We start from the raw sequence: 24,991 nt of genomic DNA, 5'->3' as shown, positions 1-24,991 counted from the left end.
TCTTGGAGTAAATTTATTCTTAACGTTTAAAATGATACAATTTTATTTCTTTGTTGTTATGGTGGGATTTGAAACGGGGAGTGATGGAAGTGTAGGAGAGTAAATTCGCCATTATGAGAGAGAAAATTCCCGTCGTTCCTTTGGGTCAATATCAGATATTATTATATAATACACACATTTTATTCTTTATTCTACATCAATTGCATATCCGTCGTTTAAAAAAAAATCATACTTTTTCAGATTTAATAATTGAATTAGATATTAATATTTTTAAATTCGGTGGAGTATTTGAAATTTTTTTTGTCCAATTTGTACAAAATACAATATATTTTTTAATTTTCTTTTGATTTTTTTTCATGTCTAATCATATGTTTGTAATCTGTTACTAATTAGTGACAAAATAACGTATATATAAAATGTAGATGATAAGATTAATGATCGAGAAGACAATTTGATAAATTATTTTTCAAATTGATCCAATTTATCAACGTTAGGGGTAAAATTGTTCTTAGCTGTTAACTTTAAATGTAAAATTGCACAATTTTAGACGTTAGGAGTAAAATTGATACTGATTGTAAACGTTAGGGATATTTTTGCACTTATTTCAAATAAAATGTAATCAGTATTATCATTTTGTTATAATTTTTTTTTTGGTAAGATTATCATTTTGTTATAATAATTGTTACTGTTATTTAATAATTTAATTATTATTATTATTATATTTTAGCTATAGTTTATCTATCTTCAGTGGCGAATACAGGATTAGTCGGTTGAGGGGGCCGATTTTACACGTGCATTCGGGAAATATTTTTTGCTAATTCGAACTTGCTTAATAATTTTTGTATATATGCGTGTTATAATTTGAATGATCAAGAACCAATTTTAAGGAGACCTAAGAGGCCAAAAAAAATTAGAAATTTGGATTTATGAAGGCCTAACATGCCAAAAAAAAAATTAAAAATTTGGATTTAGAAAAGCCTAACAAGCCAAAAAAAATATTAGAAATTTGGATTTATGTAGTACCTAATAGGTCTAAAATATTGAAATTTTGAATTTTGGACAAGCCAAACACGTAATGGGATATATTTAATTTTTTTTATTAGTTCAATACTAGTTTCTAAAAAAACAATTATAACATTTTTATATTTTTTTATTTTTAGTTTTAAAATTTTAAATTTTAATTTAGAAATTAAGTTGTTTGAGTCTCAAAAATAAAAAATTAATTTTTTTAATGGAAAAGACATAATAAAAATGAGTTCAAAAGTGTTATGAAATTAAATAAATAAATTAATAATGGTAATATAGTTTTATAATTATTGAAAAATAAAATTTAAGTTCTTACCAAAAAAAAAGAAAAATAAAATTTAAGTAAATAAATAATTTCTAAAATAAATTGAGGTTAGGAGGAATTGAACCAGGACCTTTTAAAAAAAAAGCAAGTATTTTAACCATCTCATCTACCTTAAAACAATGAAATATTACTACACATAGTGTATATACACTAATATTTGAGGGGGCCGAAACTACTCGTAACCATGGTGGTTCCGGCGGCCGAAGGGGCCCGGGCCCCCCAGGCCCCCCCTGTATACCCCCATGTCTATCTTATTCAGTTGTTTCATCTTAAAAAGAACAGTTTTATTCAACTCTCAACATTACTACCAAATGATAACTTGCAAATGCAAATGTTATTTTAGCCATGATGTTAAGGATTCAGGCCCATTATGAAAAAGAGAGTTGTAAATCTTGAAAATCTTTGCTAGTAATGATTTCTTGAGAGGTGGTGTGCATAAGTGGTAGCTTACGATATCAGTTCTAAATTGAGAATATAGTAAGTGAAGTATAAGAGAACTTCAAGGTTCATCGAATTTTAGATACTTTACATATATATTTACTTTATTATTTATTTGTTTTAAGAAAGCTACCAATTTCCGCATCGGAGAGTCCCATGTCAACCATCGACGACTCTTTTATTTTGCAGGAAGCAATTGGATTTAGAGGAAGAACTAGACGTCCGGTCACCAGAAAATCTCCCTTATGTACTATTGGTGCGGTGATGGTGGAGTTGAGAAAATCATAATTTCATCAGTTCCTAACCAGAAACTACTAGCAGTGGAATTGTCAAGGAAAATGTCACTAATGAAACTCTCAATATTAAAACACATGTGGCCGCACGAGCAAAATCCCAATGAAAAATTCCTACAAAGGGTTACCTATGTTATGAGATTGGGGATGTATATACTCTTTCCACAGTTCTTACCAAGATAGTAACTCAAATGAACAAAGTGAATGGACCTCCACATATGCTAATCCACATATACCTATTAGCATTATGGCTAGAATAACGGTCAACAACTCGTTTCAAACCCTCATTATGCTTAATATCGGGGAACTTGTTTGAATCCAAGAAACGTGTTCCATGAAACGCATAGGGGAGTATCAAAAGGCATGACTGCGGAACACATCACAACTTGAGGTGGAGGATACATGATCCTCACGTTGGGTTAATGATGGGAGGACAACTGAATGCATACAATTATAAGCGCATGGCCTACTTTCCAACTGAATGTAGTCCTCAACCGATGGGAAATCAGTTTCCAAATTCTCTACTCTCTGGAAACGTTCCACCCATTCCTTCAGTGACTCACTTGGTTCTTGAACTAAATAGTTCAGATCTTAGATGGTTTTGCTTTCGGGAATAGAAATCACAGAATTCTTGAGACATCTGCTTAAAGGACTGAATAGATCCAGGTAAGAGTTCATCATACCAATAAGCAGCCAAATATTTCAAGGTTGTTGAAAAGAGTCTACACATGAGTGCATCAGTAGCAATAGTGGTCTGGAGTGCACTTGGGAAATTTTTGACGTGAAGAGTAGGATCGGTCATCCCATTATAATCCTTCAACAAAGGATACTTAAGCCCATCGGGCATTCGTTGGCACATGATGTCAGCACTCAACGGAGTTTTGGTCTCTATTACTACTGAACTCTTAGTGTGAAATCCTTCATCCTTCATTGCTTGCCAAAACTCTCCCTTGATGAGACTCAAAACCTCCTTGTTCCGTGAAAACTCCCTTTCCTTCTGCTTCGAGCGCTCTAAGCCAATGCGATCAGGGGATTTGGAACTCCTGGATTTATTTTATGTGCCTCATAGTGCCGAATCAAAGATTTAGTAGAATCATGACAATCATTCTTTCATCTCTTCGGGGACCTTGAATCTCCTCTTCTTGTCAGCAGCTTCGTCCTAACCGGAGAAGGTGTGTGATGACGTCCTCGATATTGAGGGCCACCCGCCCCTTCCCTAGACCTGCCCCTTCCAACCTCTGGGTGAGATTCTTCGAAAAGATTTCTTTTCTTAGGACATGTTTTCATTGTATGATGTCTAGTAGGATAGGCAATGGAACTGCCTCCTTCTTCATATCCCACAGCCTTCTTTGCTTCCAAAAGCTCCAAACGTATAACGTCCATCTGTAAAGCATGCTCCGCACGAAGGATGTTCATTGACTCTTATACAAAGCCCATGTTATAAATCAATTGCTTCATAAGGTTATCCATGAAACAACGTTGCTCCGGATCCAATGAACCCAAACAAGCCTCAATTCGTTGATCCAGAGCTGGTGTAACAAAGATAGGCGGAATCAGATGATTGCCGAAATCAAGCAAGCCACGATTATGAGTAGCTGAAGAACTAAGTAAGCCCTCCATTCTCTAACTGAACGGAGCTGTAGAATGAACAACCGGTTTAATGATTTATGGAGTAATTTGCTAAAGGACAGGCTCAATTGAGGGACGAATAATGGAAGAGTTAACATAAACCATCTTGCACGAGATTCAATCCACGTTCACCATACCAATTGATATCGGAATATCGATTACTTTCTGTTTGCTAGCTTTAAGTCGCCTGAGAAGGAAGAAAAGAAAACCGTCAGACAAGGGCTGGAGACCGGCAAACCCTCTCTAATGCTTAAGTCAGTAGAGAGAATACATAACTTGGAAGCAGTTTGGTATTAATGTGTAGTAAGGAATTGTGTACCTGTGATGATGATTTCCATGCTATTTATAGACAATCATTTACATCTTGGTTTGTGCCTTCATACACGTGTCAACATATCATTGGTTTGGAACCTATAATTCCTTAATGTACTGAATTGAGTGTTTATTTTGAAATCTGAAGCTCATTTTCTTTATTAGTTCCAAAAAGGTTCTTCTTGATGGATGGACTGGCCTGATATAGCATTCAGTGGGTTGGACTTATTCGGTTAAGCCCATGACACTATTTAATACCATATCAAAACGCATTTTAATTGGTATTAAAAGTTATTGAAAAACCCAACACTTAGGACCTATAGTACTTGCTTAAACTCTGCATGAAGTTTATGATGTGTCAGGTGTTCACGCCGATTAATATCAATTCCATATTTTGATTTTCTTTGGTTTGTCTTTTGGGTTGATTATATGCTTGCTTGTCTCTTAATTCTATTTGTTCTTCAATTGCCTTGCCTTTATCCAAACTCATATTAATGAGCCTTATAGGTCCTTACATTCAGAGTTTAGATTCGACCATTCCCTAGCGAGACTAAAAAGGTTATTAGCACAAAAAGTGATACAGACATCTCTAGTTATCAGACGGCGTGTGTAATTAGCCACACGACGTGTGAGGCAAGTGTTGTTTGAAGATACGGGAAGAAAGAAGCCACACCGCGTGTCGTGGGACCACACCGCGTGTGGGCTGGTGGCTGAAGCTCTTGGAATTTCGCTGTGTGGGCTAGTGGCTGGTGGCCTTTACTCACACGTCGTGTGACCTGGTGAAGAGCGGCATTGAAGGATGCATCTTCGGACAAGAAAGCGGCCAGAGAAATTAGCCACACGGCGTGTCAACATTCCACACGCCGTGTGAGGTGATTAGCTAGTAAGGAGACCAAAGCTGACAGATTCCTACTTGCTCTTATTTACTGTTTTGCCACCATAATATTAATGTTTTGCCATTTAGGCCTATTTACCACTCTATACCATTTAACCACTTCACCCCAACTTACCCATATTAATTTCTTTGTAAGTTGTAACCCTAGCTAGAATATTATAGTCTTTTGTATTTAAATTATGGGAGGTATTTAAACTCCAACTTTTATAAGAATACTCATATTTTTCAATCAAAATACAAAAACTCTATTGAAGAGCAAGGTTTCTACCTTCTATATGGGATTCACTCCTTCTTTGTTAGTTTACGATTAAAACTAATTTGTTCGTGATTAGTCCGTATCAAAAAGAAATTAGTGGGTATGAATTAGGAATAACGTAATTGCTTGCATAAATTGAATTAAAATTATGATCTTTTACCCTATTAGTTGTTTGTAATTGTATTTGCAGAGCTAACTCTAGGAGAGCCAGCCTTGACGAGCTATTAAGGAGGGCTTTCAATCCAAAACTTATTTCAATTACAATAATTATTGAGATCTCAATTGGTAAAAAAATATCTATAAAGAATTATTATGTCGTATATGATTTTAATAGTAATCATATATAGAAAACAAGAATGTAGTCTGCTAAAATGGAATAATGGGTCACCTCTCTCTTTTTTCAATCACCACCTCTCAACAACAATAACACCCGATAAATTTATTTCACAATTTTCACTACTAGAAATATGTAACTTTCTAAAAAAAATTGCAACTTACCAAACATCACTAAAGAGCTCCCTTTATACTAATCAAAATACATGAAAGAGTTGGGTTGTTTGTTAAAATTTCCTAATGGATACATTCTATGTTTTCTTTCTTGATAGAGAAAAAAAATTGTGTGATATTATAATACATTCACATTTCAAATGAAAATCAGAATGTAAAAAGGGAATGAATTTCCTAAATGAAAAATTAACATTTTTACCCCCTTGTTCAATTTCACAAAGCTAAAATGGAGTAGTATGCCAATGCTATTGGCAGTGCAATTAGCATCCCAAAAATTACCCTGTTACAATAAACCAACACATTAATTTCATAATCTAGAGTAATTAGAAAATTGAAACATTGCAAAAAAATAATTACCCTGTGCTCAAAATGTCTGGATGAATATTATATTCTTTAGCAAACACAAATGGGACAATTCCTTGAGGTAGAGCTGCCTGCAATATCAAAAACACACTTATTATTGTTTAATTATCACTTAATCCTCTCTTACAGATTCATGATTCACTGAGATGAAGTGTTTATGCGTGATTTATGGATGTTAAATTGATATATTTTTTAAAGTATTTTCATATAAAAAAACTACATAGTTTCCATAGAATTTTTGGTGTTTTCCAGATGACCAATAGGTGCTCAAACCTCACAAAACCTCTAGATCCAGGGAGGGATCCAGATGGGGGCTTGAGCATCCAATGATGACCAGAAAATGCTAAAAAAATTATGAAAATGTATACGGGTTTTTAATTTTTTTATATAAAAAACACCAAAAAATCAATTTAGTATCTATAAATCACGAGAAAATCCTGAATCCGTCACTGTTTGGATCCGTGACTGATTCTAATTACTATTTGATGGAATGCACCTGCACAATTCCCACTTTCAAGACAGTGCCCCTCATTGTAATGGCAAAGGAAGCAATAGTCATTAAGGCAGGCCCTGCAATGAATTTGATAGCCATAGATATCACTGCCATTTTGATCCCACATGCTATTATGCTGGGCCTTGATGCCATGAATAGACCTGTTCTTGGAATCCAATGAAATTGATTTCAGAATTTTATGTTGTTCCATTTATAAACAAACTGATAATTATGAAAATCAACATATAAGTACCTAAGCTGAACATTGCCATACCAAGCCCTCCTGTTGATAGTATCAATATAGATTTATCCACAATGTCTGGCAGTTTTATATTCCACCTAATAAAACAGGTTCAACCCTTGTTTAATTCGATTATATAGACCTAGCTTAAGCGACTAGAAACCCGTGTAAGATAGATATACCTGAAGCGTATACTAGCCCAGATAAGACCAATCAAAGTAGCATGAAAATTGGGATTTCTTAGTAGTTTCTTCCCCACTGTCATCAGAACCAGCACTGTTTTCACTCTTCTTCTTCTTGCGGTACTATGTATTTCCTCTTCTGCTTGCTTTGATTGTGTCTCTTGAGGTGCATCCTGCTCATCTTACATCACAAAACCAACCCATGCACATTTTTTTAATCAACTTCAAATCCATAAAACTTTGCACTTACAATTGGAATAAAAGGATATTTCAAGTGAAATAACGCAACCGAAAGAACTTCTACTATACACTGGTTGTAATACATCCCACCATTCAAAAAAGGATGAATACCATTTTATAGGAGATGACTGGAGTTAAAAAATAAGCATATGGACGAGTGTATGAACAGAAGTATAATAGAATTTCTCCACAATTGAAAAGAAAAAAGAAATTGATAACAAACGTCTTAAATCGTAGGACTTTTATATTTCTATTCTACTAAGAGTTCGTCTCTTAGTTAAGGTAGTCAATCATTTTCTAGTCAGCACTAAGCGGGAAGAATCTGACTGGCTATACAGACTCTTAAACTTCGAAGGTAATCAATTTATATCTAATCTCCGAGATAGATCAGTATTCGCTGAATAACTATAGACTCGAGATAGATTTCTACTTTGTTTATTATTTTATTCTGACTGACTTTTCTCTTTGTTTTGCAGGTCTCCCATCTCTAATAGAGGACATTTGATTGCTAGCTAAAGATACGCATCCTTAGACATTCGGCTTCATATCAGACCGAGATATCTGGTCTACAATTTTTCTACTATGATAGGAAAAAGTAGAGTTTTTGAAAGGGGTGTACATGTGGCATCTAAGGAAGGGGCAACGGAACAGCACAAGTAGCATTTAACTCGAAAGGGGATAGATATATACTTATTTATAGAAGATGATAGGTGTTAAAGAAATAAATAGGTACAAGTGTCGTTATTTGATTGGACGGATATATTGCACCGGAAGTATAATATAATTTTTCCACAACCGAAAAAAAAATAGAAATTGATAACGAACATCCTAAACTGTAGGACTTTTATATTTCTATTCTGCTAAAGAGTCCGTCTCTTAGTTAAGATAGTCAATCATTTCTTAGTCAGCGCCAAGTAGGAAGAATCCGACTGTATATAATAGACTCTTAAACCTCAAAGTTAAGCAACTTATATCTAATCTACGAGATAGATCAACATTCACTAAATAAACAATCAGACTTGAGATAGGTCTCTACTTTGTTTTGAATGTATCCCACCACCTCCTATGGAATACATTCTGTTGCTAGCTAAAGATACGCAGTCTTAGACGTTCGGCTTCGTATCAGGCCGAGATATCTAGTCTACAATTTTTCTACTATGATAGGAAAAAGTAGAGGGTGTACCTGTGGCATCTGAAGAAGGGGCAACAGGAGCAGCATAAGTAGCATTTAACTCAAACAAGAAGAGCAACAAGTTATACCAAATCAAGCTTTGTAAAACAACAATCTGAGAAAGTAGAGCCTCAGCTTCAACCCCATACATAGCTTTCACAAGTGGAATCCCCAGAATGAGAGTGTTAGGCAATGTTGATAAAGAAAGCCCTGTAATCACCCAATTCAACCTCCCTCTAGAGCTGATTTTAGTGAGTGCCATAAGCAGTAAAACAGCAAGCAACTTTTGAAGAAAATCAGCAAATATAAGCTTGAGATTCATCTTGTAAGGATTGTTATTAGATATAACTTGGAAAGACAGAAGTGGGATTGAAAATTTAGCCACAAACATGTTAATTCCTGCACACTGATCTGCTGTAAATAGCCTCCACCATTTCATTGAGATGTAAGCTAACATCATTGAAAAATATAATGGAACTGTTGCACTCACCACATGATACACATCTTCTAAGGATATCATTCTTAATTTACACAATACAATACACAATTCTGATAGATCTGTTATGTTATTTTATGCTTTGGCATATTATACAAAACTTAGATTTTTTCCCAATCAATACAAGCTTTTCTTCAAATAGTACATTTATTTCTCACTTCCCAGATTGTCCTTGTATATAATTAACATGATTGTACTTGTACAAATGCTGACCATGTAAATGTGAGAAAAAATCTTTGTCATTATTGAGAGGTGAGGGTATTTTGGTCATCTAATTATCTAATAATCTAAAGCTAGATTCCAACATTTACTTCTTGTCATGTGTTGTGGTTCTTTGGTTTCTTTTGGGAAAAGAGAGCTATATAGGCTGACACATTAAACTCTAAGAACATCCCCACTACACTACCCTTTATCTTTTATATCATCTAGGTCTCCGAGAAAGTAATTACTTTATTCATCTTGTTTTATAAGTCCGGAATTTTCTAAGTGGTTTCTCTCTCGATTAAAGTTTACAGCTTAAGCGAATTTAAAATTATAGTTTAAGCTGACTTTTAACGACTCTAACAAACCTATTAGGAGTTCAATGATTTTATTTTTATGAGGTAGAAGAGAGGGAGGAATAAAGAAGTAAATTGCAAGAGAAGTAATTGAAATACTGCAAAATGATTTCTGACAGTGGTGAGGAAGAATTTTTGGTTAATAAGGTCAAAAGTATGAGAATAAGTGTAATGGGGAATTCACTTTTTAAAAATATGAAATTTGGCCTATAACACCTGCCTTGCATTTTGTATTAACTTTAACAGATACTTTATGTATATCACTAATATTTGCATATATATTACTATATATAAACATAAAAGCGTTGATCTGGACCGTGAATGATCATTAGATCTAAAGGTGTGACCAAATTCATTTGATCGAACGCTACTGTGTATAAACAACTGCCTATGTATACTTACTAAAAAAAATTAGAGCTATTTACAGGAAATTCATAAATAGTCAAATAAATACAAATTAATCATATTTAAAAAATTCTATCCACTGCCTATAAAAAATGATAAATTTATCATGTAAATGTCAAAAGTGGCCCCTAATTTTTTAGAAAACGTAGTGAAGGAATTCCTCTACGTAACAGCCAAATTAGAAAAGATGTATCTTTCATTTTGACATAATTTAAATAAATGTTTGACTTAAGTGTAGATAATTTCTATGTAAATATTCCAAAAAATTAATTATGATGGGAGAGATATAGAATTATTTTTTTGTTGTATTTGTTAGGCCGCAAACAAAAGAAAATAAACACTGATTAAGGACTCGTTTGTTTTACATACTGTTTGTTGTTTGCTGTTACGGTTTGCTTTTTGCGGTTGGAAAAAACTGATTTTCCAAAAAGCAAGGATTCTCTATTTTCATAAAAAAAAAAAACTATTTTTCAAGGGTAAAAAGCAAATATGAGGTCACTAATCAAACACCTAAAACTTTCATTTTTGAAGTGAACATGTAAATACGAGCATGAAAATGGACTATCAAACACCTCCTAAATTTGGTAAAATTGGCTTAATAATAGGCATCATATCTAATCAATTAAATTAGAGATTTGAAGTATTTTAAATCGGAAAAGGTGTCCTATAAAAATATCTAAACAAATTCAAATCACTTAGCTAAGATATAATTATTGAAAAAATATATATAAACAACAAACATCTAAGATTTGGATAGTTATCAATTCTACATATGCCACAGGTAGAAGAAAGAATATATTTCTTATTATAGGGTGCAAATTTAAAGTTATGGTTATCACAGTAACATTCACTTAATGCTTTTTTTAGATGATAAATTGGGCGATTTCAAATTTTATTAACGAGAAATGATTTTTTTAGATGCAATGTCCTGATTATTTTCTAACCTCTTACATTTGACAATTCAATAAAGTTTGAAATTATAGATCTTCAATTCATAAAAAAAAAAAATTATCTTCCATTAATAAAACTTAAAATTGTATTACTATTTTGAATGTGAAAGCTAAATCAATCTTCCAAAAAAATGATCAATCAAACTCTAAAACACGCATTTACATAACCAGCTTAGTAGGATTGCTCCACTTAACAGAATTCGCCCTCCACTTCCACCACAAACCTTGTAATTATTTTTCTCATAAAATCTGAAAGGATCAAAATTGAAGATTTATAATAATGGCAAGGGTGATTGATGAAATTATATGTGAAGAACATATTCATCTTTTTAAAGATTGCATGATAGTGACTAAATGATAGCAGTATAAAAAGCAAAAAGATGCTGGTATGGCATATATAAAGTGCATGGTGGATAGACACTGCCCTTAGTCAACCCAAAATACATTTTAACACGGTGGACACGAAAGATTTTAACCCCTTCAAAATGTTCACCTAATCCTCCAATCTAGCCAATAATCTCCTTAAAATTTTTGGTTATATATATATATAATGAGTGAGTTGTAAGCGTTCGTCATATATAAAAATGTATACATATATGTAATTAGGGTGGTTTTTTTATTAAATAATTAGGGTGGTATGGTTTTTACATGTTTAGTGATTGACCAAATTTAATCTATAGACTCAATAAATTTAAATTTTACTATAATTTTAATTTCACCATAAAATTCTGATACATTTATATCGAAGTGTAATTGATCAAATTCACCTAATGATCAGCGGCCAAGTGAAAATTACTATATGTTAATTAATGTTGTTGAAGAAAAGGTGAAGCAAAGGATAGGATAGGATTCTTGTATATTTATTTATATAAAATTGGTGTTGTATTAATGTTCCAAATGAAGACAAGAGAATGCTCTCTCTGACTGAACAAGAAACATGTCGGGAACACTGAAAGTAACAAGTAGCTGCAAGTGGCTCATTTTTTCACACCAAAAATGTAACTATTTAGAGTTATACTCCAACCTACCACGTGCGCCATATTCTATTACTCTTACAAACATTAATGCAAAATACCATACCATCAACTCAATCAATTTACAAACATATATTCACTCCTCTATTGGGTAACACATATTTGTCCTTCTGTTTCTCAAAAAAAAAAAAAACAGATTTATCCTTAAATCAAATAAACTCACAAAATTATTCTTGAATTTTTCACAAACCTACAATTATACTCTAATCTAACAGAGCTGTTAAACGACGTTCACATCAAACCTGCTTGTCTCTAGAAAAACTTCAGAAAAGAACAACCAATCACAAACAGAAAAAAATATGCACATTCAATTTCGATTAAAAGCAAGTTAGAAGAACAGATTGGTCAAAATTCATTTTCATAAAAGGTTAATCAACCTAATAAAATGGCATCTAAACCTCCTAATTAATCCAAAAGCAATAACATTAGAAAACAATAAGAAACCAAATGAATTTTGATTGTCGTCATCCAATTTTTTTGGAGACAAAGAAGGTTTGATGTCATCGTCATTTAACAACTCTGTTAGATTAGGGTATAATTGCAGGTTTATGAAAAATTTAGGGATAGTTTTGTGGTTTTATTTGATTTAAGGGCAAATCTGTTTTTCCGTAAATTTACAAAGGAAAATATGTGTATTAACCCCTCCTCTATTATATAACTCAGTTACAAAAGCTTTATTCATAGAAAAAATTATAATTTTAACAGGTTAAAAATAAATTGTTTATAATGTGGATATAAAAAAACTATAAAAACTTCATTTTGAATTGTAAAAAATATTCAAATATGGATAGAATATAAAGTCCATCCGGAATGGAATAAACGGATCCATTAAGAGATAATGAGACTAGGATTTGCTCCAACCACTCCCTACAAATAAACAATTTATTGTCTAACCCTAAGCACTCCAGTAAAGTTGAGAAGTAGAAAAATCTACCCCGTCTCTCCCATTGTGTCTCGTGCCGCCCCCTTTTTTTTTTATCTCACGTGCAATCTCTCTTAGTTTGTGGATCTGTCGATTCCTTTTCCGATTAACTTCAAAATAATTGAAACGTGATTGGTAATATATGTGATCCAACCACTAGAAATCTACCTTATTTATCAATAAGTATAGAAATATATGTGTATACATACTACACACACTTCATTAAAAATATTATAATTAAACATGAAAACTAAAAAACAACCTTTATATTTAAATAAGGTCTAAGCCATATGGAGCTCTCTAAAATTATCCATTTTGGTCACTTTACCATCCGAACTTAAAGGACAACTCATTAGCCACTCGAACTCTCTAAAAGTGAAGTAATTAATGTGTCCCTTATTTTTTTTTCCAATTGGAGAAGGTGTTGACCCGTGAGGACCACTCGTCTTTCGGGTGACTTTTCACATGCAATGTAACTTTTTCTTTCATAAAAATTTACAACATGGTCTTTTGGGATGGTATTTCAAAGTGTGAATGATTAGATATGCTATTGCAAAATATGCTCTAAGAGGATGAAAGAAGTTTGAAGGAAAAATCCACATTGTATATGGAAAGTCAATCAAAAGGTAAGTAGTTAAACTCTTCTCTAGCTGAGTAAAAATAAGGGATATGTTATGTCACTTTCAGAGAATTTGAGTGGTCAATGGGTTGGGTTGTCTCGAGGCAAAGTCACCAAAATAGACCATTTTATGAGGTTTCGTATGATTTAAACCTTTATTTTTTGTATTTGTATATGCAAAAAGAAATGAACGAACTAACAAATTGACTAAGATAAAACTTAAGAATTAAAATATATATAGAGATTCACTAGTGTAGCTAGTAAAAACATAAGTGCTAATAAATTATTGAAAAAATACAAAAAAAAATCCATATGTTTCATCAATTTTATAAGTATACATGTAGTTTTATTTTATTTTATTTTGTAAAGGAAGGTATATGTTTTACAAAATTAACAAAAAAAAATTGACCACTGTTTGATACATCATCTAGTCAACATAATATGTTACCAAATTAACAATGTCATTAAACACATCATCTAGTTAACATGATATGTTACCGAATCAATAATGTCATGTCAGCGAAAATTATTTTTTCATTACGCGACCAGCAAAACCAACAAATCATCGTGCCATATTATTAAAGTTCCATATGTTGTAAAAAAGTAACACCATTAACCAACAACTTTTCTATTATTATTATTATTAACCTTGTAAAACACATATTTTTTTGCAAAAAAATAAAAAATAAAACCACATTTTTCTCTGTTTACAAATCAATTAAACCATTAGAATTTTCCCTAAATTATTTACCCAAAAAAACACTTGAAATACACTTGTCAACATCTACTTAAATTTTTGTATTATTAAATTTAGTCAGAAAAAAACAACATTACGCATATAACAGCCAGAGGATTAAATGATTGTTTCCTATTAAAAGGGGGGAATTAAATTAATCTCCAACACTAATTTAATTTAACAACAACCATACAAAATCCCTGTGGTGATAACAAGTCTCCAATTAGAATTAAATGATAAACCATTCACTAAACATTCAAATATAGCATCCAGATATAAAAGAGAAAATCCAATTAATTATAGTAAATTAAGCTAACTATAGAAAACAGTAAACAAACAGGTTATAAGGTTGTATTTAAACATATTTATGGTTTGAAAAGCAAAATTCAACAGGACCTTTAGGGAATTCTGATATCTCAAAATTTTACTTAGGTCCAGTTCATTATTTAATTCTGGTCTAGTATGGTCTGAACCCCATTTCTTCCTTCATCAGCACTTAGGTTCAACCCCCTAGACCACCCCCATTTCTCCAGGGGACTTTTTTTATTTTTTTGTAGGGAAAAAATATAATAAAGTACCTATTAGGTGTTTTTGGGTAAAGAAAGAGAGTAGAAAATTAAAAAAAAAAATGGATATGGATATGGATAAGGTAATGGTAATGGTTATTTTGGTGTTTTGTTTAGCCTCCATTGTTCCAAGTTTGAAAGCAGATATTGCAGTGTTTGATGAAGTCTGGGAAAAGAGAGCTGAAGATTCCAAGAAGGATATGCTGGATACTTATGTTCAAGACCCTCTTGAAGTCACTCATCAATTCAATGATCAAGTTATCCTGTAATTATTAATTCTGTTTTTTTTTTTTTTTTTTTTTTTCTTCAGATCGGTATCTATGGGTTTTTTTTTTATATTACAAAACAAACCATGTAGAGGGTGAGCCCCTGGCACAACTGTAAACGTTGTTGTCGTGTGACCGAGAGGTTATGGGTTTGAGTCTTAGAGCGGCTTGCCCTCAGTACACCCTTGTGGTGGGACCCCTTCCAGGACTCTCGCTTAGCGGGAACGCGTAGTGTACCGGGCCGCCTTTTTATAAAACAAACCATAGCTTAAGATGATAGTTAAGGCCCAATTAATCTCTGAGAACATCGTTAGCAAATTTGTCATTATCTGCTAAATTTGGCAAAGTCAACCTAAAATGGGTAAGGATGTCAACTTCAGTATTTGTTTTGTAATAAAAAAAACCACATGTACCGATCAGCAAAAACCAGAAACCACTTTAACCTTTGATGTTTTGAGTTTTTCACATTGATATATGAATTCATGTGATGGGTTTAGGGACAAGGAATGGAGCAACAATTTTACTGCAGATTCTGCACTGTCTCCATCTCCATCTGGTAGCTATGATGCACCCTCTCCTTCAGAGGCATCCTCTCCGGAAGGGGATGGCCACAATGATAATGATAACGATAACGATGACGACGACGATGATGATGATGACGACGATGACGATGATGACAATGACAATGACAATGACAACGATGATGACCAGGATGGGCAGCAGGAGGATGATGGCAATGATCAAGCAGCAGGAAATAGCACAAACAGGAGAATCCTGAGGCAAGGAAAAAAAAAACATAAAGGACCATGTTATGCCAATAATCCCATAGACCGATGCTGGCGCTGCAGGAAAAATTGGGCGAAAGACCGTAAACGTCTTGCCAAATGTGCACTTGGTTTCGGTAGGAAAACCACCGGCGGACTCAAGGGTCGGATCTATGTAGTGACGGATAACACCGACGACAACGTCGTTGATCCAGCTCCGGGGACGTTAAGGCACGCGGTGATCCAAAAGGAACCATTGTGGATCATATTTGGTAAAAATATGAACATAAAATTGACGAATGAGCTGCTTGTTGCGTGCGATAAGACAATCGACGGGCGAGGAGTACATGTGCATATATCATATGGTGCCGGTATCACTATTCAGTATGCCAAAAATGTTATAATCCACAACCTGAAAATCCACCACATTATTGCTACCAATGGTGGGATTATAAGGGATTCAATTGACCATTTCGGGTTTAGAACTCCGAGTGATGGTGATGGAATTTCGGTTTTCGGAGCTACTAATGTGTGGATTGATCATGTTTCGATGTCTCGTTGCACCGATGGATTGATTGATGTTATTCAAGGATCAACTGGAATTACAATTTCAAATTGCCATTTCACACACCATAATGATGTGATGTTGCTCGGTGCAAGTGATAGCTTTGCCGGAGATCAATTTATGCAAGTAACCGTTGCTTTTAACCATTTCGGTCAGGGATTAGTGCAGCGAATGCCGAGATGCCGATGGGGTTTCTTCCACGTCGTTAACAATGATTATACACACTGGAAGTTGTATGCCATTGGTGGTAGCAGGCACCCTACCATTATCAGCCAGGGTAACAGGTTTATTGCGCCTGACGAACAATTTCTTAAAGAGGTAATTCTATTTCGCTATTTATCGATGAAATTATCTGTCGCTAATAAAAAATCTCTAGGTATTTGGTTCTGGTTCGTCGGTAAATTATATTGTTCGTCCGTAATTTCAGTGTATTTAAAATCTCAAACGGATAGCATTAGCTACGGAATCTGTAGGTAAAATAGCGGTCCTAATGGTTTCATTCAATTGAGCTCGAGTATTTTGTTTTGGTTCGGACAGGTAACGAAGAGAGATTACGCACAACCAAGTGAATGGAAGAATTGGATATGGAGATCAGAAGGAGATGCAATGATGAATGGAGCATTCTTTGTGCAATCAGGGACTCCAAACGTGCATATGACACCGCATAAGAAATATTTGATCAAAGCTAAGCCTGGCCATGAAGCTACGAAGCTCACCCGAGATGCGGGTGCTCTTAAATGCAAACCTCGAGAAAAATGTTAATTAGAATTTTATATATATATATGTATGTATTTTTATTTAGTCTCCGAACTTTATTTCATTTATCTCACATCATGTTAGGATCGATATTCACAACAACATATATTAACCTTTATTATTCTTTTCTTTTGTTGTTTTTGTAAACCAATTGGGGAAAACATCTAATTTTTATAACCCCAATTTTCCTTTTTGACCATTCTTTTCCTTAATTATTGTGACTTTAATATGTGATTATAAGTTTTATGAAATCGATATATGTGAATTTTTTTTTATTGCAAAACGAGGATTATGTTTTGTATTTTTACAGAACTCAGGAATTTTATATTACACTAAAATGGTGAAGTGACATAAAGAATTTTATATCGGCCACATTTTTTTTCCAATTTCTTAATTTGAGAGTCCAGCTCCAGAACGATCTTCCTATACCCTTTATCCCAAGCCATCTGAAGCACGAAGAAATGACCCCAAATTTCAGCCAAAGTAGAGGAATAGTACCCCGGATTAAGCATATAACCACTCATCCATCTCCCATTAGACTCCCTAATAAGACCTCCTGCTCTAGCATAATGAATCCCTGACTAAACATAACATAATGAATTCCTTCTTTTGGTTAATTAAAATAATTAATCCCTAATTTTTCTCTTCTCCATCCTTCCTTGATTTTTATTTTTTATTTTCGTTTATATCGCACCCTTCTTTTCTTTTAATTTGTTGTTTGATTTGTCTCATTAGTTTGGGTTTATGACAAATTTGGTTTTATGCATTGCCATTGCAAATTCTAAGGTAGAACATGAGGAGAAAGAATGAAAAAGTTTTTTCATATTTAAAAAAAAAGTTCATAGTAGATCTAAGTTCATCCAAATTGTTTATATCTCAAGAAAAATTAAAATCGTTCATAGATCCGAGTTCGTTAAAATTGTAAAAATCGAAATTCTTATTAATATTATACATCTCTCTCAAATCTCAGAAGAAAAAATTTATAGCTTCAAGGCGGAAGCTTTTTAGAACAAAAAAATAACTAATGGCAAAAAAATATGTTCAACAACCTAGAAAAGGTAAGTGAAATATGGGTTAGGAAAAACATCTAAAGCGTTAAAGGAAGTCAAAAAATGAAAATACGAATAAAATTATAATTTTTACCTCCACTAAAGTGTAAATGACCGAAGAAACCTGTTAAACCACGGTAAATTATTAGAAGCATCAGGTTTTCCATGTCAAATGGAAGACCTTCCACACATACTATGACACGTGTAACATGGACCCACATATATTATAAGAGGTCCCACTATTTTAATTATTACATGGGGTCACAATACACGTGTCCAAATGTGAATTGGGGTCCTCCAAGTGATATGGAAGACCCGGTGCTTAATATAAGAACTCGTTAAACCACTACTAGAAAAACCTAAATTCTTATGGAAATTTCCGTTAATTGCTTTATTTCCGTCGATTTATTCACGAAATTGAGATTGATTAGAAAACGTGGTTAAAACCATCGATGCTAAATTTGCTGACATTTTCCAGATGGAATGTGCTACATAACATGACGAAATTTAAGACATTTCGTCAGCAAGGCAGATGGAACAGTACATAGAATGTCCTGGCAAAATTTAAGACATTTGTTTTGTCTAGATTTTTGATGGAATGAGAGACTTAATAAAGTCTCAGCAGACTAATTCCGTCAGGAAGCTCATTTCTGACCAAAATATTACACACGAAATGAGTATGGAATCCTGTTTTTAAATTGAGCATTAATTCCGTCTAAAATGGTTTTTTGTCTTTTTTTTTTTAATTAGTATTATACAATACATAAATCGAATTCCTTTCAAGTGTTTATCTAATAGACTTCTAACTTAGAAAGATTCCCCTCATCCCTAGTAGGGAAAAATTAATTCATGGTCATTGGGGAAACAAAACTTGAAATAAAGTGAAACTTATTAAAAATAGAAGATGAAGAAACGGAAGATGAACAAACTTTTGATTAGATATGAAATCAACTTACAAAACTAAAAGGAAATGACTTTGAAGCAATAAATTGTACTTGAGAACTACAAAAATCAACTAAAACTAGAGTATTGACAATTGTCCAAAGCTTGGCTACAACAACAATGGAGAAACTATATAAAAAGGTGCAAAAGGTGTGTCATGGCTTCCAAAATCTCATCTATTTATAAGCTAAATCTTGCTCCAATCAAGATGAATTTCTGAATTTGATAATTAGTAGCCTCCCAAATACTGAATTTGTTCATTAAATGTCCTTGAAAAGTCAAAATTGAAGAGAGATATGGACTTGAATAGAGAAGAGAAGCCGCCCGGTGCAAGTGGCTGGAGACAGCAGGTCTCGCCGAGACCTGCCCTGGAGCAATTTCAGCTCTTCCAGCTTATTGCAACGCTTCTGTGCAAATCTGTTGCAATTGGCTCAAACTGTCCAAAAATCGCCATTTTGTCGTTTCTTCACGTAATGCATCCTCGTTCTTGCCCTGTAACTCACTCCGTTATATTGTCAATCTCGTGAGGGTGTAAAAATTAACCAAAAACTCGTGAATTAAGTTAAAATTACATGACAGTGTGTGAAATTGTGAATTGGAGTGAATTTTAACACAAATTAACACTAAAGTTTGAACGAAATTATGACTCGATTTTACTGTGAAAACGGGCGACAACAAGGCACGACAACCGTATCTACTGCTATTGTAGGGATATTTTCAGGCTCTTGACAAACTAGGACAGTCATGGACATCAAATCACACATCATTGATGTTCCACTAGAAGGCGTAGAGACAGTGGGAGGACGGGACTATGTCGATGTGTAGTTGGGGCTGAGAATACACAAGAAAACTAGGAGAGTTGTCATGTCGAGATACTAGGCTGATAGTCCTTGTGGGTAATTTTTTTTATCAATTTGACACTGGGATGAACCCCATAATTCCAAAACTTAGGAGGTAAGGATGGTGAGCAGTGAGTATAGGGCTGTAAATGAACCGAGTCACTCATGAACGGTTCAGCGTTCGACTCGATAAAAGCTCAATCGTGTTCGGCTCAATTTATAAATGAGTCGAGCTTGAGCACGACGAAGGTTGGCTCGAAAGCTCGTGAGCAGGTTCGATTATAGATTCATGAACAAACTCATGAACAAGCTCGATTATTCTCCGTTCGATTATTTTTTTTAATAATAACATTTATGTAAATGGCGAAATGTAAAACAACTTAGTTTTGTTTAAATTTTAGTTTTATAGATTTCAAAACTATGTAGTTTTGTGTTAAAGAACTTTTAAATCAACATAATTAATGAGTTGTTCGCGAGCAAAGTTCATGAACTAAATTAACGAGCTGCTTACGAACAAAACTCTTGAACAAGCTCGTTAACAAGCTCGCGAACTTCACGAACAAAATTTAAAGCTCAAGCTCGTCAATTTTCTGACGAGCCAAGTTTGAACAGGCTAAAACTCGGCTTGACTAGGCTCAATTACAATCCTAAATGAGGGTTTAAAGTAGCGTCAACAATATGTCTGATTTTGCGTTCCGAATTTTCATTTTGTTCGTGTGTGTGAAGACATGTCGATTTGTAAGAAATAACTTTAAAACTCATCCCAAAAATCCGAAGAACAATCATTGCATAGAAGCTAAGAAACACAAATTGAATATCACTTTTATTTTTTAAACAAAAAAATCCAAGTAGATCGACTGAATTAATCAACAAAAATAACAAAGTAACGATGAGATAAAATAGCAGTTGGCCCCCAAACATTCAAATGCAGTGTTTCAAATAAGTAACTACTAGAACGGGAAATATACATTAAATTAAATCTCGATAATTTTTCCATTGGACAAGAGGAGCACGCCACAGGTGACTTGAAAGAGGGTAATTGATTCGGATGAACAATGTGAGGGTGACAATGGTCAAGAAGAGCATGCCACTGATCAAACAATAAAAATTCTCTAACAAGGGCATGTTTTAGTGCAGGGGGCATGATAAAAGGATTTTCTTGCCTGATCTGATCCTTAATAATAAAAAATAAAAATAAAAGGCCAAAATACAAAATAGGCAAAAAGCATATTTAAGCCCCTGAACTTTATCTGTTTTAAGGATCAAGCCCCTGATCAATTATTTTTCCACATTGAGCCCCTGAACATTGATTTTGTTATGGTTTAGGCCCTTATTTAACTTTTTTTTCGAGTTTAGGAGATGAGAAGATCGATTTGGCAATTCTAATGTTGAAAATCACAAAATGGGAGAGAAGAAAATCAAGTTTGGAAGAATATACTGAAAATTAGTTTCTATAATTTCGTTTTAATTTTTAATTTTTATCTCTCCTAGTCAAAGAAACCTTTTTTTTATTTGTCCATGTCAACAAGCCGAATCGCCCTAACGATGTATGCAGTCCAAACTCGACAGAAAAGTTAAATAAGGGCCTAAACCATAACAAAATCAATGTTCAGGGGCTCAATGTGGAAAAATAATTGATCAGGGGCTTGATCCTTAAAACAGATAAAGTTCAGGGGCTTAAATATGCTTTTTGCCTACAAAATAACATAAGTTGTCCTTTGTGAACTTTTGAACAAATTAAAGAAATTCAGTGAGTTTGGAAACGAGCAATATATCTTTGAGTTGAAAGTTACGCAAAACAGAGTTACCTAAGCGAGAGATAGGCAAACCTTGATCATTATCGAGATGAATGTTGTCAAAGCCCTGATAGGGCATGACCTGCTGTAACTGATACTCTCATTTGTCATGGTGATGTGATGCCCCAGTGCCAAAATACCAAGATTGAGCAGCATCAGAGGTATTGTTGAAGGCAGGATATCACGGGAAGGCATTGTTACATGCAAAATTAGCCTGAGGACGAGGTTGATTGCAATTGAAGCGACGAACCCTCACAATTGGTTCTTTTCGAGCACTTATTTGCCCAGTGACTTGCACCGCCACACGAATAGCAGAAGCCCCTCTTTTTTGTATTCTTTGGATCAGCCTTGACTGTGGAGTCATCAAAACTTAGGGGCAAAGTTAATCATGGGAAACATCTGTGAGCTTTTCAAAAGAATTTATTGTTGAATTAATTGATCATATAACAACAGAAGCCCCACACCAGACATTGAGTGCTATAATGTTGTGATATTCTGGGCCATATTTTTTAACAAAACAGTTGTGAGGTGTACAGAGGATGGAGGGGTGCCCGCAGCAACTAGCTCATTCGCAATTGCTTTAACTTTTTGAATGTATTCAGCCACAGGCTGATCATTCCGCTTAAGCTCAAAGAGTTCAAGAATCAATTGCATTTGACAGTTTTTAAAAACTGTACCATAGGTACGCTCAAGAGCATACCAAATTGCCCTAGGATTGTCCAAGTTGGTGATAACAGGAAAAACCTCTTCGATCAATGAGGATACAATCCATGCTTTGACACGCGGATCATTTTGCTTCCATGTACGAAAGGCAGGATTAATGATAAAATCACTAGGAAAATAAGTATTTAGGATAGAGAGTGTTATTCTAAACACAGTAGAACTTACAAATGAAGACAATAACGGAACTCAGAATCCTGGTAGAATTGGGAGACAGCGAAATATTACACAAGACAATGTAATATTATTGCTAACAAGGGTTACTCATACCTGTAACTTGTCGAATTTTCATAAATCAGTCTTTAGGTAGTGCTTTTGTGAAAACTTCCTTCATCAATGTGGTTCCTGTCACTTGAAGCATCAAATGAATCCAAAATAGCAATTTCATCTCAAGCATCATGGTGCAATGGTTTAAACGAAGGGGTGGTCTGACATGATTTCGACTTTCAAAGAATACTTATGCGCACAAGATTACATCTCTGTTTCAACTGACTCTTAACAGATTGTACAATAGGTATCCTCCTAGGAATATCGGGGAAAAATCAAGAAGCTTAGTACAAACTTGAAGTTATTAACGCTACTGCTTGAGCTTGAGCTTGAACTTGATCGTCCTCATCAGTTGTCCCCTTGGAACCATCTGTACCAACTGTTACTATCATTAATCTGGCTTCTTCAAGTTTAAGCAATTATCTGTTGCTTGGCTAAACAGCTCCTGGACCTGCTTCAATTCTTTCTCTACAACCACCAAAAACTAGTCAAGATGGACACTTACCTTTAAACAGATAGGAGAATCCTAGCGAAATAGCATTAAAAGGAAGACTTGATATGAGATTTCATCTTATCAGTAATAAACAATAAGGAATTCACCTGCAGCTTCCAGTTGCCTTTGAAGCTCCTGTCCCACAGCATCATTTTCAGCCTGAAACACAGATACCAGATAAACATTTCAAAACAATTCTTGAGTTAGGCAGAGAGAGCTGTAGAATGCTAACTCTATACCTGTAGTTCTGCAATTCTTTTCAGTTGAGCTTCTTCACCTCCCTCAGCCAATGGAAGGGCCGCCACCAATGCATCAAACTAATATCCAGCAGTTAGTTCATTGTGGTTGGTCTATGAAAGACCCAGAATAACTGATTGCGTATTAAAAGAATCAACTTTAGCATTGGATGAATAGAATGTGGCTGGAGACAACAAGACTTCCACTTCAAATCAAACATCAAGTTGGGCGCCCACATATGCTTAATATGACAGATGCAGAGTGACAATTTTTTATAGGACAACACGATTTATAGAGACAACCCAGCTGAGACAACATATATAACCATATGTAACATAACAGGACTTTTCACACCAAATGTGAAATTGCCACCCCTGCATCATATCTATCGAAGTTCCAAGGCAATGAATATCGAGTCTGGTTTCATTCAGAAGACTCTAATACCAAAATCCTCACGGATTACCAATCGTTTATGCATAGATTAGAATGATTCTTAGAACAAACGTATGCTTAATTTCGATTAAGCAAAATTATATCTATTACAAATTTCTTTAGGAAAAAGGGGGAAAAGAAAAATAGAGCGCGACAGAATTTTCGAATTAGAAAGATCAATAATGACTGAGTGTTATGTTATAAATTTGATATGAACCTGTTTTGCAGCTTTGACGAGAGCAGCACTCATTAGCTTGGGTTGCTCAGCAAAATCCTCCGCAGTATTAGCTGGTGGTTCAGGGTAATTTTGAGAAAGACGCACCGGAGGAGCATCTCTTTGCAGTGTTCCGATCGTATTAAACCCAAGCGAAGCTATTATATCAACTTGCTCTTGTAATTGGGAGATTATGTCCATTATCTACGACCAAAAAACAACCCAGTAAGCACTCCAACATTTATACAGAAATTGAACTCATAGAGAAGCATAAATTGGAGGAAATCATAACTCACCTTACGGAGGAGAAACAATCAGAAATTCTTTCGATACCTTCAAATCTTGCACGCCATGGTCCTGGATCTATGATTTTAAGTGAAAGTTCCCACTTCGTTTAAAGATTCGGAAGCTGAACCTCAGTAAGACAATAATGCCCGTGCGGTTGGACCTGAAAAATCGACGGTAAAGTGGACGGCGGAGTGAAGGATGCAGGTGAACAAGAATCGACTGAGGAGAGGAGAATATATTCAGCTCGGGCCGGCTCAGTCTGTTTTAGGATCCGGATATTGTCGGACCTGATCCAGGATAGGAAGTTACGTGAAAATTTAATTTTACAATTTATGCAAGTGCTTTTATGTTTTTCTTATCAATAAATGTTAGTAACTCTTTAAATAAAGTGAATACTTAAGTCTTACCGTTTTTAGTTTTAGTTTAATTAATTATTAGTAGAAATTTGTTTTTTTTTGGCAAATTTCCAATTGATTTAAAAAAGGAAAAATTATAAAACTGGATCAAATGGGATATCCATTTACATATTTAACTCATTTACTCAACTTATTACATACGCGAAGTCAGACGGAAGGAGAAAGAAAAAGACTAAGAAATTTCTAAGTGTTATATATATATATGAAGGGTATTTTTGAAAAGTCATAAAAATATAGTCTAGATAGGTAATAGGTTGAGTAAATGAGCTAAATATGTAAATGAGTCTTCCA

General features: G+C 34.2%; 3 protein-coding genes across 6 annotated transcripts; 1 reads left to right on the top strand and 2 right to left on the bottom strand.

The window, feature by feature from the left end:
* Positions 1-5,678: 5,678 nt before the first annotated feature.
* LOC136232975 (auxin efflux carrier component 8) lies at positions 5,679-8,957 on the bottom strand. The gene is made up of 6 exons (XM_066022468.1): positions 8,384-8,957; positions 6,961-7,141; positions 6,791-6,876; positions 6,541-6,698; positions 6,039-6,115; positions 5,679-5,961 (listed from the first exon to the last, which is right to left on the bottom strand). The coding sequence occupies exons 1-6, from the start codon at positions 8,889-8,891 to the stop codon at positions 5,895-5,897; spliced, it is 1,077 nt and encodes a 358-aa protein (XP_065878540.1). The 5' UTR covers positions 8,892-8,957; the 3' UTR covers positions 5,679-5,894.
* A 5,539-nt stretch (positions 8,958-14,496) lies between these two features.
* On the top strand, positions 14,497-17,071 carry LOC136233460 (pectate lyase-like). The gene is made up of 3 exons (XM_066023129.1): positions 14,497-14,921; positions 15,420-16,569; positions 16,789-17,071. Exons 1-3 carry the CDS (start codon positions 14,719-14,721, stop codon positions 17,011-17,013), a joined length of 1,578 nt encoding a protein of 525 aa, XP_065879201.1. The 5' UTR covers positions 14,497-14,718; the 3' UTR covers positions 17,014-17,071.
* Positions 17,072-18,976: 1,905 nt separating this feature from the next.
* LOC136232938 (mediator of RNA polymerase II transcription subunit 21) lies at positions 18,977-24,580 on the bottom strand. 4 transcript variants are annotated; one of them, XR_010690653.1, is made up of 6 exons: positions 24,293-24,580; positions 24,000-24,200; positions 23,353-23,430; positions 23,221-23,272; positions 21,646-23,088; positions 18,977-19,490 (listed from the first exon to the last, which is right to left on the bottom strand). XR_010690653.1 is itself a non-coding variant. In XM_066022424.1 (5 exons), the coding sequence occupies exons 2-5, from the start codon at positions 24,195-24,197 to the stop codon at positions 23,012-23,014; spliced, it is 405 nt and encodes a 134-aa protein (XP_065878496.1). In that variant the 5' UTR covers positions 24,198-24,200; positions 24,293-24,580; the 3' UTR covers positions 18,977-23,011. The 4 variants fall into 4 exon arrangements, 1 of the variants encoding a protein (XP_065878496.1); XR_010690654.1 differs by having other exon boundaries at positions 21,667-23,088; XR_010690655.1 differs by having other exon boundaries at positions 18,977-21,985; positions 22,624-23,088.
* Positions 24,581-24,991: the final 411 nt, after the last annotated feature.

Source organism: Euphorbia lathyris, chromosome 6 (assembly GCF_963576675.1).
Source record: "Euphorbia lathyris chromosome 6, ddEupLath1.1, whole genome shotgun sequence".
NCBI classification, from domain to species: Eukaryota; Viridiplantae; Streptophyta; class Magnoliopsida; order Malpighiales; family Euphorbiaceae; genus Euphorbia; species Euphorbia lathyris.
Note: the sequence above shows the minus strand (reverse complement) of the source record. Positions and strands in the feature narration are given on the sequence as shown.